The sequence below is a fragment of the Sceloporus occidentalis genome, unplaced genomic scaffold (genome assembly GCF_023333645.1).
Source record: "Sceloporus occidentalis isolate IW3139 unplaced genomic scaffold, rSceOcc1.0.p SCAF_8, whole genome shotgun sequence".
NCBI lineage: Eukaryota > Metazoa > Chordata > Lepidosauria > Squamata > Phrynosomatidae > Sceloporus > Sceloporus occidentalis.
The window spans coordinates 46,724,678-46,744,054 of record NW_028316988.1 but is presented as its reverse complement, the minus strand read 5'-3'; the positions used below and the strand labels follow the sequence as shown (position 1 = coordinate 46,744,054).

Here is a 19,377-nt window from a genome sequence, read left to right as displayed (position 1 = left end):
GTAATAGTTGTATCTGCTTAATTTCCTTTTGTCCAGGATTTGCTATCTCATATGCTACATGTAGATCCACATCAGCGATATACTGCAGAGCAAGTTCTTAAACATTCATGGATATCCTGCAGGGACCAGTTGCCACATTATCAGCTAAATAGACAAGATGCACCACATTTAGTAAAGGTAAAACTGATGACCAACCAATTTTTGATTACCTGTAGAAAACCTCTATGTGACTGATGGAAGGAAACATGATGATTTCTTTTGACATCCTTGTTTTCTAGGGAGCTATGGCTGCCACATATTCTGCACTGAATAACAAGACATTTCAGCCTGTGTTGGAGCCTGTCGCAGCTTCAAGCTTAGCTCAACGGCGGAGCATGAAAAAGCTAACGTCAACAGACTTATAGATCCACTGAGGCACTTGGCCAAAGTGGAGCAGGGGGAAAATCCAATAAGTAGCTCTTTATCTGCTGGGCCTGTGATTTAAAAGGCATACACATGTTCCTTCTGCACTACTTGAATTCTGTTGAAGAAAGGAGAAAAATGTCCATAGGTTCAGATAGATTCATAATGCTTTTTGCAGGAAGTGTAAGTGGTTCATTTGAAGCAAAGCATCAGGGTACATCACAACGATCATGAGGAGTTTCTGTACACAGTCCTTTTCAGAGATCTATTACATTGTGTTAATACTTTTAAATACTGTATAGTTTTTGCCCAGTTTATTAAAAATGGTTTAGGGGACCATAGACACTGCTTCAGGTTGTAAATTTAAAACTGAAAAAAAAAAGTCAGTGTTTAGTATTTTTGCTATTTGGCCCTATTGTAAAGAGGAAAAAAAAGATTAAACTTATGTGCTATAGTTTTGTAAATCCGTTCCTTTACCAATGGACTCCATTCACTTAAATCATTGGTACAACAAGACAAAAACAACAGAAAAGGATATGCCAGTGCAAAACGTACAAGTGCTGAAATGGAAAACCTAGAGCTGCCTGGTGCTAGGCAATTGAAGAAAGTGTACAAAAGGAATCGGCTGTGAACCTGCACTTCAGTTATAGTGTGAAAGCCATCATTAGAACTGTAGGGTTGGTTGGATGGGGAGTGCCTTCTTTTTAAGGCTGTTGCGTGGTGGTGGTAGTTAGGATAATAACTAGTTATATTTTTTATCATATGTGTGGTATCTCCATACCTGGAGGTATCAGGACAAGGGTGAGTAAATGTCCATTGGGTATGCTATAGGTATAGAGTAAGACATTTAGGTATAGAATATCGTAGGGCTGTGAGTTGATTTAGATGAGTCCCCTACAACAATATGAACCTTCTGTGATAAGGGATTAGATGTGTTGCATTACTGGTGTACATTTCCGTAACATGAGCTGTGCCCTTTTCATTTACTGTAGAAGGGCTAAAATTATGTCTGCACTGAGATTTTGAACATAAGCCCTCCAGTGTGAGAACCTAAAGAATGACTGATATTACTTAAGTCGGGCAATTGAAGCCACCTTAGTAATTCACTGTGCTCTTGTTTTCCCCTTTGTTCCATGATCTGGTTACCATTGGGGCAGGGTATGTTTTTATGTTTTGTTTTTTCATATTGGGAATAGCAGTTATTTCATCCTGAATTGTAAGATACTGATGTTTTTATTACATACCATATTTCACAATGGTTTTTATTTATTCACATTTAATAGGGAAAAAATCTACGATGTCATTTTTCAGATACTTTATAAAGATTTTAAAGGTAAATGCTAATATCCATGTCTTATTTTAAACCCTTCTAACTGCTTGACATAAATACCTTTGCTGATTCGAAGAGAAGAGCTTGTCTCAGTGGGAGGAAGAAGAAAAGAGTCCTACTGGTGTTTTTTGTCTCCATCCACCATCACAGACCATAAATACTGTGGCATTTTTTTAGGACAGTCTAGGACAGCCTTCCCCAATATGGTGCCCTCCAAATGTTTTGGACAGCAGCTCCACTCAGCCTCAGCTGGCATGGCCAGTAGGCAAGGAAAGGACCAGCCTAAGATTTTTGGCTGCCAAGTCAAGGAATGCAATGGCACACCACCCCAAGTAGAAAGTTCACTAGAAGGGTAGTTGAATAGTCGACAGTGCCAAAGGAACTGTGCCTCCACCGCACCGGAAAAGCTAGCCTGCTTTAGGAACGTGAGGCAGAGTGCATGACATGTAGCTGTCTCCTCTTCCATCTTGCAGCTCTCTCTCAGCATCTGCCGCCTGAGGTGTCTGCTTCAATTGGCCAGGGCTGCACTCCATAGAGTCTGGAGGTGACAAAGTAGAGGAAGACTGAGCTAGGGAAACTGCAGCTGATTGAAGGAGCCCATGCTGCATTTGGATAAATTGCAAGCAGATATGTATTCTCAGAAAAGGTCATTTTGAAAAGAAGTGACTTTCAGGCATTGATTTTAGCATGGACAGCATAATGGTTCCACAGTATTTGGTTACAGAATATGGAAATGCACACACCCTGAATCCAAAGGAAGTTAAAACTCCATTGTTGACTCCTAAGTTATTTTGTTGCAAGATGAGTTCCAATGATTATTGCTTATCAGAACCTTCATGTTGAAAATATATCATCACCTTTTTTATTGTGATCTTCTGGAAATAACCACTAATGCAAGGAAGAAGAGAAAGTCATTGAATACATGCAATGAAAAATGAAGACCTTATTGCATATTGAGTATTATTATATGTTTCCATTTTTGTTGTTGATACCTTAGTTGCACGTGGCAAAGTAGCTGAAGCTAATGGTTTGCAACAGAATGGCATTTTTAAAGTGTATCAGGATGTACGCAGGTTCTGAGCATGAAGGATGGGGGGGGGGGGATACAGTATTGTTTCTATCAATTTTTTTGTCCTAATTAAATATGTAACTTTTTGTTTCTAATCCTAGCTTTTCTGTGAGGAACTTGGAACACTAACTATGGTGTCCCATCTCCATGTCTTTATATAGTAAAGAAGCCTAATATGAGACGATTTCTCCACCCAGCCCAGTATTGTCTATCCAGTACCTATCTACCAGCCAGAGTTGCACTTAGAAAGTCTTTCATGACACCGACTACGTATTCTTTTTAATTGGACATAAAAGTAATGGAATTAAATAAGAGAGGCTGGGAAACAATGATGGGTTATGAATGGGTGTTTTAATTGAAGGCTCCCAGGCCCTACCTTTGTTATGAATAAAGACTAAACTTTCAAGGTTTGCTGATGATATATATAGCTGTGCCTGTGGCTGGCCAAAAGGTGAAAAAACATTTTGTTACACTGGAACAGCAGGGCATGGGTTAGCTTGTTCATGGCTAAATGATTCACATTTGTGAATATGCTTCCCTAGGACAGATGCTTACCTAGTACAAATACAGAACAGGCTGTGCCACAGGAAAATGATGTTGGGCATTTATAGAAGGCCATGAAAGTGATGCTGGAGACTAAGAGTGCATTATATCTTTTCTGAACCAAGTTCTGCTGGTTATATAAGCATGTGGTAAGCAATTTGAAAATAAATATTTTTAATGTAGCAGTGCTATACTTTTGAAAACCAAAGTAGGATAAATTAATAATAACAGAAATAATAAATGGTATTTCATCTTCCAACTTGAATGGTCATACAGTTCTGATAACTTGATAATTTGGTGAGGTGCAGGTGAAATTGGAGTAGAGCAGGAAAAGATAGTGGCTTCCATGCAAAGCAAAGTGAGGTACTGATAATTTTCCCTCGTTTTTATTTTAAAATACAGAACAGGCTACAGGATAAAATGCTGATTCTGTTGAAGTAACCTCAACACGTCTACAAATTTTTAGTCTTCAAGTAGACATTTTTTGTTTGTTTGTTTCTGTGTTTGGGGCAACAAATGCCCATTCTGTTGAATCCCACCCCCCACCCCCCCCGAGAACACATTAATGAAAATTGGGAACATTTTGCTCTAAAGAATTGATTTATTAGGATGGCCATCCAGATGTGTTTTGTTACCTTGCATTTCTACTGTTATAAGGTAGGAGAAAGGATGCCAGAGAATAGTGCTGAGTCTGTCTTTTTAGTACACTTAAACATGCGGATTTAGGTACTTACAGACCACTATTCAGTGTTTCAATGAACATTGGCCTGATTTGAATAAAATTCTTAATTCTGCTTAAAGTGTGAAGTGCCTTATCCAAATTCTTGACAGTTTTAGAGATGGCTACCAAAAAAGAAATAGAACATGCAGAAGATCTGCATTGATTGTCGTACATTAATATAGTGGGCCCTTGGTATCTGCTGGGGTTTGGTTCCAGGACCCCCCATGGATACCAAAATCCATGGATGTTCAAGTCCCATTAAATACTATGGCACAGTAAAATGATGCCCCTCACATAAAATGGCAAAATTGAGGTTTGCTATTTGGTTTTTATATATAGAATATTTTCAAGCTGTGGATGCTTGAATCCGTGGATTCAAAAATTTGAACAGTCATACCCTGTTCTCATTTTACGTTGCTGAAGTGGAATAGAAACCTCATATGTTTTGGTACTCTTAAGGATCACACTAAATACTGGCAACTATATGAACACCTAAGGGAATACTAAGTTGGAGATGCCTTGTGGCTGCCTCCTGATAGGGGAATAAATGTGTTAACCACACAATGTCTGCACTCAAGGCGCACTGTGCAAGTTACAGTTGTAATGACTATTCCCCTTTATGTTGAGGTGAGTTCTTGTAGGTTGCACTACTTGTTCAGAAGTAACCCGGTGGGGCTCCTTGGCATTTCCATGATGGTCGCCAGCTAAGCTGAACTGGCTCCAATTTAATAGTGAAGAAGTTTTATGAGAACCAGTCCTAATTAAATGCATTTGACTATGTATTCCAACTCCTTTGCGCCTGTGCAGTCAAATTTCTTTCCCTCTAGATTTTGCCTTTTTACGTTGGTTATTCTGCATTTGCTGGGGTTAGGGGTGAAGGACCCCTTGAATGTGGGAAAACTGCAAATAAAGAAAAAACCTAAAAGTTTTAAACCTAAAAGAATACTTCTCTAGGAATCTCCAGGATCTCCAGAGCCATTGTGGAGGTTATTGCAATGGCCTAACAAGGTTTCCAAGTAATCTTTACTCAACTAGCTATTGAAGAACATAAGTTGTCAAAACAAAATATTTGACTTGTTCCCCACCTTCCCCTAATAGTGCTACTTTCCTCAGGTAACGGTAAATGATAAAATACTTTTACACTTATGGGGTATGTGCATTTCACTTGCAAGTTAGTGTCCTAGTGCCATCATGAAATTTTTCAGGCATAACATTACATGGGGGCAGAAACCGTGGTTTTGGTTTGTATGGATTGCTGCCATTTTAAAATCTTCTAAATGTGACTTACTGCAGAGAGGTGGCGGTGAAGTTTTTGGATGCATCATATGAGGGGAAATAATAACCTCTTGAATGATTTTAAGATGGCTAAATAAACCAAATTATGTGTGTCTAGGCTATAGCACTTGTTGAGCCTGTCCAGCTTAAAATGGCAGTGCATCTTCTTTTAAGCAAGAAGTTTGTATAATGCATAAATGCATTCTTTAAAAATTGGCTTCTAATTTGAGGAGGTTAAATAAAGGGATTATTCTTATGCTATCCAGCAGCTGGTATAGTTGAATTTAGAGTAGTTTCATTCATTAAAAAGTGTTAACTGTACCTCTACAAATCTGTATTCAGCCTGCATATAATAGTGCACACCTTTCCGAGTCGCATACTAAGGGATGTCTTCTGCCTAACGCTAAGTATAGTTAAGATTCTCCAGCAAGGTCTCTTTTCCGCAAGTTGTCTAAAATGAGTGCCAGTTGCGACCATCCATTTGAGTCCTTGCTATCTTTTTATTTAGGAATAAAAAGATGGCAAGGACATTCCCAATGGGCTTTGGCTCCAGATCTCCTGTCAGGAATTTCGGATAGTTGCTCCTACACTGCAGTACTGTTAGTCGAAAATGAAAATGCTATTAATGTTATATCAACATTAGGTAGAACTAGTGATACTGAATAGCTGAAGCAAATTGATAAATAATATCTAATTGAAGTCAAAAGGCATCTCCCACCCCTTCATCTTTTAGGGGGAAGGTGTAAACTAAGTTTTAAATTCCAATTCAGCAATTTCAGGGGCTTACCTTCCCCCCCAGGTCCAGTTCTAGTACAGCCTTTTCAAAGCCTTTCATCGGGTTGCTATAATATATAAGCAAAAATGATTTCTGTCTTTTTTCCTGTATGATAGATTTTTTTTTCATTCGTTTTTATGCTGCGTTCTTCCAGTTTTTCCAAGCACTTTTGGCACCTTTGCACTGAATGTCAAGGTTTGGACAGATCTTTCCTTGGCTTGCTCACATGCACTCCTTCCTTCCTTCCTTCCTTCCTTCCTTCCTTCCTTCCTTCCTTCCTTCCTTCTCAGTGCATGATATGATGGAAGACTACTTAAGTTTCACCATAATTTTCTATGATGAAACTTCCATTGTCAAAAAGGGAAGCAACCATTTGCCGGGATCAGAACAGGAGAAGCTCCAAAATGACCATTTGAAGTTGGCTTCAGATTCTGTCTTGCTCTGATCCTGGTAACTATAATTTTCCTCTTTGGTAATAACAACCTATGGTTTATTCAGGAACTCTTCAGTTGTGGTACACCAAGTAGGGAAGGGACAATATTCTTGGGCAAAATAAGTTTTGTGTACTTCAGTTTTATAAGCTGAGAAAACGTTGCGTCTAAAGTAGGCCATGGGTTTGTTTCCATCTCTCAGACTCTTCTGGCATGCGACTGGCCCTAAGTCTCAAAACCCATGAAAGCATTTCAGGAAACCCATTTGCACATTTCTAATTACATGCAATTTGGAGGGACAACTTCTTAAAAGATTTCAGATCCACCACTTCAACCCTGTTGTCAATAGTGTAACTATCCTCTCAAAACATGTTGTGAATTTGTATCATATTGTATTTATTCTGTTCAGGGGTTTTTTTTTCCTTTCCTTTAAAAAAGATTTTCATTAAGGATCTGTATATATTGACATTAAAGTTTACATTGTACTATATTGCCCTATGGGTGTGGTTAATAATGTATTACATAGCTGGTGGCTTCGTTTTGGTAGAAGAATGGAGCCTCCAGGTTGCATTCAGAGTCACTCCCTCATAAATGAGAATCGTTTAACCTTCACCTAACTAGAGCAGGCTTGAGGATTTTGTGGCTCTTCTGAGACTGAATCACAACTCCCAGTATTCGTCACCACTAGATACCTGGATAGAGCAGCTGGAACTTGCAATCCACCAACATTTGGAGAACCACTTGTTTTACACACTTTGATCCAACCTCTAGATCAGTGGTTCCCAATCTTTGGTCCTCCAGATGCTTTAGGATTCAGCTCCCAGAGTTTCTGACTGTTGGCCAAAGTGGCCAAGGCTTGTGGGAGTTCAAGTCCAAAACCCTTGCAGGACCAAAGTTTGGGAATCACTGCTAGATAAAGAGTTACTGCTGGAGCCCTAATCATGCACTCCTATCCATTGGTGCTGCTTGTGCTTGTGGAGATGGAGTAATGTCCAGGAACTCTTGCTTCTTCTCTACTATGGATGTTATCCTTCAGAGATCTTCATCTGGAGCAAATCGAATCCTTTCCTCCAAATGGCTTGGCTCCCTGGCCCAATTCTTGCCTTAGTTTGTGGGCATGCAGCATCAGAATGAATTTTGCCCTCTGTGACACTAAGGGAGAATTGAATTTGGATGCCCTTATTCTGAAACCTATTAATAGTCCCCTTGACATAAATAGAAGAGGAGCCAGCATGGCAACACCTGAATAAGCAGAATGAAGAAAGGCAAGATCATACTGGCTGTGCTTAGTCTCTCTAAACTGAATCAATTGCCCTGAATAAAAGCTGTGCAACATACTTGATTTTATTTCATCTCAATTCCTGCAGCAATTGCGCTTGGGTGCAAATTCTCCATAACGCTGGCCTAGCTATACATGATGAGGTTTTAAACATTATTCTGCTATATTTTGGCTCACTATGATTTCTGTTTTTCATTTATACATTCCCTCTTTTAGTCAGAAGATGGAGCCCTTGCCCAGTCTATGCAATTGATGCTCTACTTAATAGTATGGCACTCAGGCTAAGAACAAGGATGGACAGACTTCAGTCATGTAGGTTCAATTTATTTATTATTTAAATTGAATCCTGAGATCCAGCAGCCAGGGTCGTAAATCAGTTGAGGAGACATTGCTTGCCATTCAGGATCTGAGCTTGTATAAACATCTCAGCTTTAGAGTTTGTTTTCCACACCAAAACTGCTCTCATAGTCCTTCGCTGCATCTTTCTACTCCTTTCCTCGAAACTTTATTCATTGCAACTACCCCTTCACCACAAATTTGGCAGCTTTCTTCACTTGGGCCATCTCATGCTGTATGCACTCCCTCCAATATTTCATAGAAGAATACTGGGACACATGTGGCCAAGCAACATCTGAGTGATCAAGATGGGAAACATTAAAGGGAAGAGCCAAACTCGCAGAGGCTGCAGTAGTTGGCTTTTGCCTAAGCCTACTGGGAAGGGCAAAAGTCATCTCTTTTCTCTTCACTGCTGAGTTAAGTGAGTGCAATTTGCTTTGGCAAGCAATTTTGCAGCAGTGGAAGAAAGACAAGGGCAAAGAAAGAAAGTGGGAAGACGGGAGAGAAACTGGGACATTTTTAAAGCAACTGAAAATGTGGGATGACAAGAGGATTAATCTAAATTCTCCTTGCCAGACCAGGATGGTTGGATGCTATGGTTCCCATGTTTGGTAAGTATTACATCAATTTGCTTGCTGAAAGGATCATTGCTGATGGGGTCAGGAAGACAGAAGAGGGATCCCCAAATTCCAACACTTTGCAAAATGTAACTTTATATTGTTCTGCCAAGCCATGGTTTGTTGGTGGTTGTGTTTTTGCAAGTCATTTCCAACTTAGGGCAGCCCTAAGGTGAGCCTATCATGAGTTTACTCAGCAAGTTTCTTTAGAGGGGGTTTGCCATTGCCATTCTCTGAGGCTGAGAGAGTGTGATGGACCCCAAATGGGTTTACATAGACCTAAGCAAAGCTGAATACTGCATATTGCTGGCATTTGGTTTTGAACAACAGCTGGGTAAACCTCTTAATACAGGCCTGCACCATGATTTCTCCTAAGCTAAGAGAGGGGGAAATCTAGCACCTTGGGTGGACCTAAGGGGACATTGGACAGTTAATTCACTCTTTGTCACTGATTTTAAATATCAGTTTGCCCATAAAAGGAGGTTTGTAGTTTAGGATATCTGGTGAACATAAGGAGGACAACAATTTTAAGTCATCTGGAAAAAAGAAGACTGCAAGTCCCCGGAATGCCTGGACAAAAGAAATAATCAACATTATTGTTTGGTGTGAAAAGAAAATTGCAAACTGTTCTGTACCTAAGAGTGACTGCAATTTATTCTCAAAATGTCAAAATGGAGAATAAAGCTTGGAGTAATATCAACTCTTCAAGATTCCCCAGTATATTGCCGCATTTGTAGCTAGTTAAAAATATCATTTTTAAAAAATGCACAGGGGGTATGATTGGAAGAAATAATGCAGTTATGAAGTCTCATAAAAGCACATTTTGGAAGATTAGTTATGGCTGGAGGTTGCTGACAAACTCTTCTTCCCGACACATGCAAGTGATATACGTTTCCATTCAGATTAATTAATGAAAGCCAATGTGTTAAGTGCTAGAGGCCAAATTAATATTTCAGAATTTGTTGCTGTTTATTACTTGGCTTCAGTGCCACAAATATCATTTGAGCTTTGAGCAGCCGGGCGTTTTAATTCCTTTAAGGTGGTTCACTGAATTAGGGAGCCATTTTCGGCAGAAAATGCAGATCTTACAAACTTATAAACTTTGGGTTTTTCCCCCCCACAAAATAATTTTTTAAAATACCCACAACCCTTTACTTGAGTTTGAAGCTGTGAGCTGTGGTTTACAAATGAAGGAAATGTTAACCCTGATTTTCCAGTAAAATAAATTCATATGTTAGTTTCCAATTTTCCCCCCTCTTTCTCTGGAGGTCTTCAGTAAGAGGCTAGAGATCTACCTGCTGGGGATGTTGTAGCTGGATTTCCTATACTGAGCAAGGGGTCTATGAGGCCCCTTCCAAATTTATGATTCTATGACCTAATGAACCATGGGAACATAGGATGAGGATTCAGATCAAGAGCCAATAGTAGTAGTATGGTGTTGTCTGTGTATCTTACCCTTATAAAATCTCCAAGCCCTCTTCCTGTGACCTCACAAGAGGGCGATCCCTAGGTCTCACAAGTTTGACTCACTATTTGTATGCGTGTTGCACTTGTATAAGTCCAGCATATGTAGGGTTGCCATAAGTCAGGACCTCCAAACCGGGACAAATGTAGGACACTTTTTTTAAAAAAATGGAGGACGTGAGGAGGCCGGCCGCGATCACGGCGGGCCCTCACGCTCCTTCCCAGCCTCTGCGGAGGCTTCAGCCCCCACAGAGGCCGGGAAGGAGGGAGGAGGCTGTGGGGAGGCGGGTGCAGCCACATGCAGGAGGCGCTGCCTCCACCTCACCTCCTCTGCCCCAGGCCTCACTGCCCTCCTCTTCCTCCGCGTGGCCATGCGCGGTGGAGGAGGAGGAGGAGAGCGAGGTCCCGCGGGCCGCAGCCAACCCGGCTGCAAACGGGGTTGTCCTGGGTTTTGGCAGCACCCGGGACAGGAGGGGCCCAGTGCCGCCAAAACTGTGACAATCCCGGTTGCAGCCGGAATATGGCAACCCTAAGCATACCAAAAAGCCCAGGGAAAACAAGTGCTCTACCACTGAGCTAATATCCCCTGTGTATATAAATTGCTAATCACAGATTGCTTTGGTGGAGATGATTTATTTGTTAGCTTTAAATAAAAGGAATTGCTGTGCCTTGATTCTAGTTGCTGCTTGAAGGATTTCCAGAGAAGGGAGGTGGTGGGACTGGAAAATAATCCCTGGTTTCCTTTTAGAAAAAGAATTTGTGAACCCATTTTGCTCCAGGCTGGAGAGGGAGGGAAAAAAGATACAAGGCATTTAAAATCTATTGTAGATAGATAGGTAGGTAGGTAGGTAGGTAGGTAGGTAGGTAGGTAGGTAGGATCAGGGAGCTTGAGCAAAATTTCTAATTTCTAAATTTAGTTTAGAAAACAGCCTGCCTGATTCACTTTTTTGCTTTTAAGCCCTTTGGATAAAAGGGAACATTTCTAGATCCACAGGCTTAAAACTTGAACACCACATGGTTAAATCTAGGGCAGTGGTTCCCAAAGTTTGGTCCTCCAGGTGTTTTGGACTTCAGTTTCCAGAAGCCCCAGCCAGCTTGGCTAACAGTATGGAATTCTGGGAGCTGAAACATCCAAAATATCTGGAGGACCAAACTTTGGGAACTACCGATCTAGGAGATGCTACTAAACACTGCCATCCATTTTGAGAATGTTGGCATGAGAGTGTTCTCAATTGCCACCTTGGATACAACTCACTTCTGTTTTCTGACTGCAATGGAAGAAGGTGGGAGCGGAAACATTTTGCTAATTCATTGATTAAGACTTCTGTTTGAAAATTATAGGTGCAAGTACGTGGCAGAGGCTATCTTGCAAAATGCTACCCTTCTGCTACAAGGGAGGCCTTCTTTGGGGATTCTGTTGAGCCACACAAACTCCAAGTACAATTTAACTTCTTCCTGAGCAAGTGACAGAAGGAACAATTGTCCAAGCTCTTCCCTTCAGCCAAGCTATCAGCCAAGTTGTCAGCCTGCCTTGCTGTTCAAGGTAGAGGAAGGGGAAAGGCATTAACAAAGTCTACATTTCAGTGAAACATACAGATCAAATAAGACAGCGAGAGTAGATCTTTCTACTGAAGTCAATGGCCTGATAAATGAAGTGTGAAGAGAACCTTTACTGATATTCCTCTCGGAGCCTGGAAACTTTACTTTATCTGGACTCTTAATTCCCAGAGAAGCCGTTTTGCCATGCTAGCTGGGGATTGTGCAAGTTTGGGGATGGACCATATGCGGGCTGCTAGAGCCATTTTTGTCCCCAAATGCACCCCCAATACACTCTAGGGAGAGTCTGGAGGTATTTTCTCCATGTTTTTGTTCCTCCGGACCATTTTAGATCCATGAGAGGCCTTTTTGGAGTGACTTGCTGTCACTTCTCATAGTTAAGGCCTTTTGGGGGAGAAAAATTGTCCAGGAGTGCCTAAAAACATGGAAAAAAAATGCCCCCCTTAGAGGGGATTTGGAGGCAAAAATTGGTTTTTCTGACAGGGGATGCAGTGGGGGAGCCCTCAAATGCACTTTCTAAGGTCAACCGAGGGGCCAATGTGTTCCCCATCCTCCCACAATTGACCAGCCTTGTTATAATTCACTGAAAGAGCCTGTCCACATGAAGCAAATGACAACTCACGCACTAGTGGTGCAGCTTTTCTTCTGCCTGACAGTGCCCCTGGAAAATGTCTGGTCGCTCCTGTTTCTCCATCGGAGCCTTCCATGATGATATCCCGAAGCCTGCTCTTTCTGGTTAACGCCGGTGAGGGGGTTTTCGGTTCAGGAGACAGAGTGGGTAAAGGAACATCTTCCACGTAGACTTGACCTGTGGGTGGTTCTGGTGGGATTTTCTCATCTTGCGATAAGCTGGTGTCCTTTGCAGGTGACTTTTTCTGAATAGTTGGGGGTCTGGCCAGAAGTTCACCTTTGGCTTCTTTTTTTGCTTTCCCAGAATCTTTTTCAGACTCTTCTTTTTCAGAGCTTTTTTCTTCTGTTTTTTGTGACGGTGCGCCAGCTGGCAAATGAGGGGAGGGTCCAGCCAGAGGTTCATCTTTGGCTTCTTTTTTGGCTGTCCCAGAATCTTTCTCAAGCTCTTCTTTTTCTTTTTCTTTTTCTTTTTCAGAACTTTTTTTCTCAGTTTTTCGGGACGGTGCGCTAGCTCTGGCAAAGAGGTGCGCTCGCCTCTGATTTCTGAGAGACGTGAAGGGGACGGAATCGGTCTCTTCTTGGAACTGATAGACTGGCGGTGGTGATGGTGATGTGGGCACCATTTTCTCTGAAGGCACTTGAGGCATGCTGGTCTTGGCTGTGGATGAAGTTTCCTGGTCTGTAGAGTAAGGAGAAGGGAGCTTAGGGGGTGTTGCTCCTGGAGCTTTTATAGTTTTAGGGACAACTTCTTCCTGGCTTTTTGGGGGATCTTCTGCAGTAACACTTTGCAATGGTGCACCAGTGGAGGGAACTGGAGGCCTGGGGACCTGGGATTTAACGGACGTAATGGTAGGAGAAGGCCCCTCTTTGTGGATGTCTTTGGCTGGTGACTCAGCAGCGCTCCCCTCACCAGACGGTTGAATCGCATGGTCTTTAGTTTCCGATGACATCTCCTGACTTTGAAAATGAGTAGTCGACTGTTTTCGTGTAAGGGCCGCAGGAGGCTTTTCCTCTTTCTTTTCTGGTGGTAAGATAATAGAAACCGATTTGCCAACTTGCACTTTTTCTTCTGAGGTTTTCAAAATCCCTTTGGGTGGTTTGGAGGGCTCCTGAACATGGGCCCCAGGGGGTTGTTGGGAGGCTTTGAATATGGAATATATTGACTTTGGCTCGGTTGTGTCGGGTGGTTGAGTCGGTCTGCCATTTTTCTTATTTGTGAGTTTTTGCTCGTTTTCTCTTTTTGGAGAGTCAGGGGATAATGATGGAGGAACTGTGGTGACGATGCGTGACGCGCCGACGTAGCGTGTTGTTCCTTCAGGTAAAACAGATTCCTCGGATCCCTTAGATTCCTCAGATGCCTCAGATCGCTCAGATTGCACAGTTTCAGAACGAACGGATTTCGTAGATTCATCAGTTTCTGATTTGGGAGCCTTCTTCTTTTTGTTCAAACATGGACATGGACATGAACACAGAGCTTTTATTTTGTCCCGAAAGGATGACTTTTTCCCCTTCTTTGATGCATCAGGGCCTTCTGCCTCTGAGGTAGACATCTCATCTGGTTCTTCAAGTGATTCACTAGGGGCCATTTGGAAAACGACGCTAGGCATGCTTGGTTCAGCCAGGGAAGTGAAATAGGATTTCTCCATCTCAAGTCTCTGAAAGAGGCAATGACCAAATGGCTTGTTAATCAGTACAGCAAGGGCCAAATAGAGGTAGAAATAAGGACCATAGAAGTTTAGGTTGGTTCAAAGTACACCTTGGGAATCATTGCACACAGTAAGCATTTAGTTGCAATTACAGTCTCAAGTAGTTAAAAGAGTTAAGCTGCAGTTTCAAATAAAAAGTAGTGAAATATCAGTATATGTTGGGTTTTTCAAAAAAGGTAAATTTGCTTTCTTGTTCTTCACAAGTAAACAAGTAGTTGGTTATAGCTGCTTTTTAAATAAAGTCTTAGGATATAAAGCCACTGGTGTAGTAGTGCAAAATGCAGAGATTAGTATAAACATCCTTCAGCTAAAATAGTTGCCCTGGAAAAGAAGTTACATTCTCTCAAATAGCACTGCAGTTGCAATAGTGATGTAGTTATTGCAAGATGCTTATAATAAGCTCATGGCTTGTAAACAGTTACTTCAAAGCTGAGGATTTCCTTTGGTGACAGCACCCATCGGTGGCTGCACACCTTCCAGCATCCTGATCCCATGTATCACCTGCACCAGCCTAATGGTTATTAGTTTTGTGTGGGGTTTTTTAGGCTATGTGGCCATATTCTAAAAGAGTTTGTTCCTGACGTTTCACCAGCATCTGTGGCTGGCATCTTCAGAGAATGCTGGCATGGAAGTGAGTAGGTGTGTGTGTGTGTGTGTGTGTGTGTGTGTGTGTGTGTATATATATATATATATATATATATATATATATATATATACTGAGTGACCCTGGTGAAACATCAGGAATAAACTCTGCTAGAACATGGCCACATAGCCCAAAAAACCCACAAAAAACTATGGATGCCGGCCATGAAAGCCTTCGACTTCCTAATAGTTATTCAGTGCTTAGAAGTGTACTCCATGTGCGTAGTTATGCTGCATTCATTTATTCTGTGGTGGCCTGACTTACAGACACAGGTTTTAAAGTGCGTTCTTAGGGGTAAATGTTTGCTAGAACATGTTTAGGGACACATGTGTCCCTTTTGACATTATAGAGTATAGGACATATCATCCTGACCATAGGCTAAGCTGCTTGGAGTGAATGAGAATGGGAGGTTCCACTTTCATTGTTGTACTTGCACCTATAATTGTTAACTGCCTTCAGGCTGGCCTCCATTAATGGTGAACCCTGTGAATGAGAAACCTCCAAGACCCTCGATCCTCAACCACTCTGTCCAGGTCCTACAGATTCAGGGCCGTGGCCTCCTTGACTGAGTCTATCCATTGGCATGCTGTCCTCCTCTCTTTCCGCTACCTTCCACCTTTCCTAGCATTATTGTATTTCCCAGCAAGTCATGTTTTCCCATGATGTGGCCAAGTATGACAGCCACAGTGTGATCATCTGGGCTTCCAGGGAGAGTTCAACTTGATCTGTTGAAGGACCCATTTGTTTGTTTTTTGGTTCTCCACGGTACCCTCAGCACTCTTCTCCTGTACCACATCTCAACCTGAGTTGATATTTTTCCTATCTACTTTCTTCACTGTCTAACTCTCACATCCATACATACTGATGGGGAATACAATGGCTTGGGTGATCCTAACTTTAGTGTTCAGTGTTATATCTGTGCACTTTAGGATCTTGTCTAGTTTTTTCATAGCTGCTGTTCCCATTCCTAGTCTTCTTTCGATTTCCTGACTGCGGTCTCCATTACTCTGATCAAGGTGACAACTGCTGGAAAAACCACCTCTGAGTACTCCTTGCCTAAGTGAACCCTATGAGATTCATGGGGTCACCATAACTCAACAGACAACTTGAAGGCACATGCCACATCGATCCGTAGGGAGAGGCAGGAAATATAAATAAATCATATTATTATTATTATTATTATTATTCACACTCAGAGTGAAAACAGTTGTGCAGAAGAAGGAATTCCAGCAGGTGTTGCTTTTTATCTGCATCTAGGATTTCAAAAACTTGGGCTTATTTCACCCCGACTCCTAAACCCAAGTAGGTTTTCAAGATCAAATGCTCTAGTGATTTCAATGCCCCTTAACTTGCAAGTACTGCATTCTATATTTTAATGCTTATATTTTCAAACATCTGTAGGAATTCTCCTTGCCTTTAAAGTGGAAGGTTTTGATCTCATTTTGTTGCCGGGTCGTTTGGGTTTCGGAAAATCCAGGGGAAAACTTAGGCTGATCCGTGGCTTTTGAATAAAGCGATAACTTTCAATATCTGAAACATAAAATGGAAATAACGCATATTTTGGAAGTAACAACTTAAACCTATTGAGTCATTCTGTCTTTTCTTTCTATTTATTTATAGCCTGTCTTTCTCCTAAAATGTGGCCCAGGGTTATCCAGGGTGTATCCACACTGCACAATTATAGCGGTTTGGTTCCACTTTAATTGCCGTAGCTTAATCCTAAAGAAGCCTGGGATTTGACGTTTGGTGAAGGAACTGGTTACTTTCTTCTAGGGAGCTGTAGTTCAGGGGAAAACTAAAGAGCAGGGTTTCCCCATTTTTGGTCCTCTGTCTGTTTGAATATCAGCTCCCCAAATCTCTAAACATTGGCTGGTGATACTGGGAACTGGAAAGCCTAGCGGATCAAAATTAGTTCTCCAGCAGAAGTACCTCACTAAACTAGAAATTCCAGGTTGCCACATAATGGAGCTGTGGCTGTCAAAGTGGGATCACATACTATGAATGTTTAGGATGGATCTGCCCTTAGAGTGAATCAGCAGTGTCTATGAAGAGGAACATTCAAAAAAGCAAACCTTGATTTTGCCATCTTATATAAAGGGCACCATTTTACTATGCCATTGTATTTAACGGGACTTGAGCATCTACAGATTTGGGTACTGTGCAACTATAGTTGTGCTGTGAGCAACTATGGTTGATGCTGAATGTATCGTGATAATGATATAACCAGGATCTGGCCTTTGTAACATCACCAGGGGCTACCTTTTTGACCCCACCTGGAGACATCTTGAGACCTTAGGTTTTGGCTCTGACATCTCAAGGGCTAGGATGGTCCCGACTTGGCCACCCTACATTCCCGTCTACTATTCACCATCATACCTGGGACATATTTGTCGTGTAGCGCAAATCTTCCATCATTGCTGCAAGGGAAACAGAGCAACATATTTTAAACAGCACAACACTGACATGTGGGTTGTTTTGCTAATATAACAGGTGCTTTTATACAACTTAGCAGCAGTGTGGCCCCTATACGGAATGATTCAGATAAAAGTCCAATGAGTTCAAAGTGACTTCCTCCCAGGTAAGTGAAGAGAAACCTGCTGACCAAAGCAGGTTTACTTTCTTACTTGGAATCGGATATATCCTGCACCATTTGACCTGCTGTGGATTTAAGGGCTTTACGAAAACTAAAACCAATGATAACCCTGTGAGGCACCAACACTTGTATAAAGTGAGAGTGGGAGGTCTAGATAATGCCTGCCCTTAATATTCATCACTATGTGTCTTTCTCTAGTCTATGTATTCAGGCCTTTTGCTTCCTTTTTACTTACAGATGTCACTTCTCCCTTCTCTCAAAACATTTGTTGCTTTGGGTGCATCTACAGTGTAGAAAATAATGCTGTTTGACACCACTTTAAATGTTGCAGCTCCATCCTATAGAATCTGGTGATTTGTAGATCTCCAAGGTCTTTAGTCTTCTCTCCCAAAGAGTGCTGGTGCCTCACAAGGAGTAAGGCCTGTTACAGACTGCCAAAATAAAGCTGCTTCGGGTCTCTTTGGAGGCATGCTATTTAAATGATGCATGCATCCTAAGAATCTGGAAGCTGCACCAAAGCTGCACTCCAGTGCTTAGGAATGGAGTGTGGCTTTGGCACGACCTCTGGACTCTTAGGACCCATGCATCATTTAAATAGCATACCTCCAAAGAGACCCAAAGCAGCTTTATTTTGGCAGTCTGTAACAGGCCTAACTTCACAAGGAATAACTTTGTTCTCTTTGTGGTGCGAGGGTAACAGTTCAGTTACTTTTATCATTCTAAGTGTCATGGCTGCACTAGATGGTGGAGGAGTATTGCTGCGTAGTTCAAATACTAGTTCATGCTACTCCTTTTGCTGTTGTTTGTGCTGAACCATTACAGTTATACCAGAGGCAGAATGAAGCCATTCCTTGTTAAGTTATCCCTTTGCGTTTGGGAAAGGGAATTCAATGCAAGTTGCTTGTGCTTTGTAACAAACAACTTTCAAGATCTAATACTGTCTTGAAACAGTTGCTTCTTGCATCTACACTTTGTGTTTAAGAAATAATAATTTTTAGAGTGATTAACCAACAGAAGTTAGCAAAGCGTTTTGGCTTCTGCCTTCTTCAGCGGCTGAAAACAAAGCAAGCTGCATCCATAGCTATCAGGAGTGATGCAGGTTGGTTTTTAAATTGCTGTCTCATAATATTTATATTTTAAAACAAATCTTGGGTGTGCATGTGTGAAGAACTGTACAAATAACTTTTGAAAGCAATACAGTTTTGAAGATATAGAGAAAAGCCATGACAGTGTCTTTTGGGCAGATTAAACTCCGTGGACCAGTTTTGCCCAACAAGAATGGAGCTTTAAAATATCTCCATCAAGGGATGTATGCATCTGTCAAGTCCATTTCCATGGATTTCCTCATCCTTCCCTCCACAAACCGCCTCCTAACATCCATTTCACCTAACATTATATATAAAAAGTCATATTAGAGTGGGAAGAGTTGGTAGCTGAATTGTCTTGTTTTTCCTCTTTCTCGTTCTATTTTCCCATTCTATCACCTCACTTAAGAACAACAAGCCATTATGATCAATTGTAAAGCACTTCAGTGGTTTGGCAGAAAGACTCTGTGCATGTGCACGTGTTTGTACATACATCAATAATAGTAAAAAGGAAAAATATATCTGTATATAGTTTGTCTTAACTCACTGGGACTGGCAACCTAAACTCTCCCCTCGCCTATCCATACCTTTAATTATATAAAGGGAATTATTTCAAGAGAATGTATATTTTGGCCCTGAATGAATACAGGAAGACAGATGGAATTCTTCCCTAGAATTCTGTTATCTCCTACCTCCTAAAATACCCATTTGCTGTTTTCTCCCTTTCCCCCCACCCAGCTACATCCCAATTTTAATGTTCATTATGGGAACCCAAACAGAAGCCAAGTGGGACTAATTCTAAAGACCTGGTAGACAAGCTCCCTTTTGATGCTTTGGAGCCTGTAGCAAGCTGAATTGAGAAGAAATTACTTCCTTTGGTGTGTTTCTGAATGCAAGCGTGTTTGCGCGCAAGTCACTTAT

General features: G+C 41.5%; 2 protein-coding genes across 2 annotated transcripts in view; one reads left to right on the top strand and one right to left on the bottom strand.

The window, feature by feature from the left end:
• LOC149308836 (ribosomal protein S6 kinase alpha-6-like) overlaps positions 1–7,007 on the top strand; it is a 51,052-nt gene extending 44,045 nt beyond the window's left edge. Inside the window, exons 21-22 of the mRNA XM_089536532.1 lie at positions 37–177; positions 279–7,007. Of these exons, the coding sequence (XP_089392658.1) occupies positions 37–177; positions 279–404 (267 nt within the window). The 3' untranslated portion in view covers positions 405–7,007. The remainder of the gene's footprint in view (positions 1–36; positions 178–278) is intronic.
• A 3,800-nt stretch (positions 7,008–10,807) lies between these two features.
• On the bottom strand, positions 10,808–17,428 carry LOC149308835 (uncharacterized). Its single transcript, XM_089537147.1, has 6 exons — positions 17,403–17,428; positions 17,155–17,195; positions 16,193–16,308; positions 12,905–14,084; positions 12,422–12,796; positions 10,808–11,022 (listed from the first exon to the last, which is right to left on the bottom strand). Exons 1-6 carry the CDS (start codon positions 17,426–17,428, stop codon positions 10,808–10,810), a joined length of 1,953 nt encoding a protein of 650 aa, XP_089393273.1.
• Positions 17,429–19,377: the final 1,949 nt, after the last annotated feature.

Coding starts and splice junctions, on each gene's coding strand:
- LOC149308835 (XM_089537147.1), bottom strand. CDS start 17,428: ATGGTGCAGGATATATCCGATTCCAA. Junction 14,085..16,192: donor CAAAACCTTCCACTTTAAAG/GCAAGGAGAATT, acceptor TGCCTCTTTCAG/AGACTTGAGATGGAGAAATC. Junction 11,023..12,421: donor AAAAGCTGCACCACTAGTGC/GTGAGTTGTCAT, acceptor CTCCCTCTCCAG/CCTGGAGCAAAATGGGTTCA.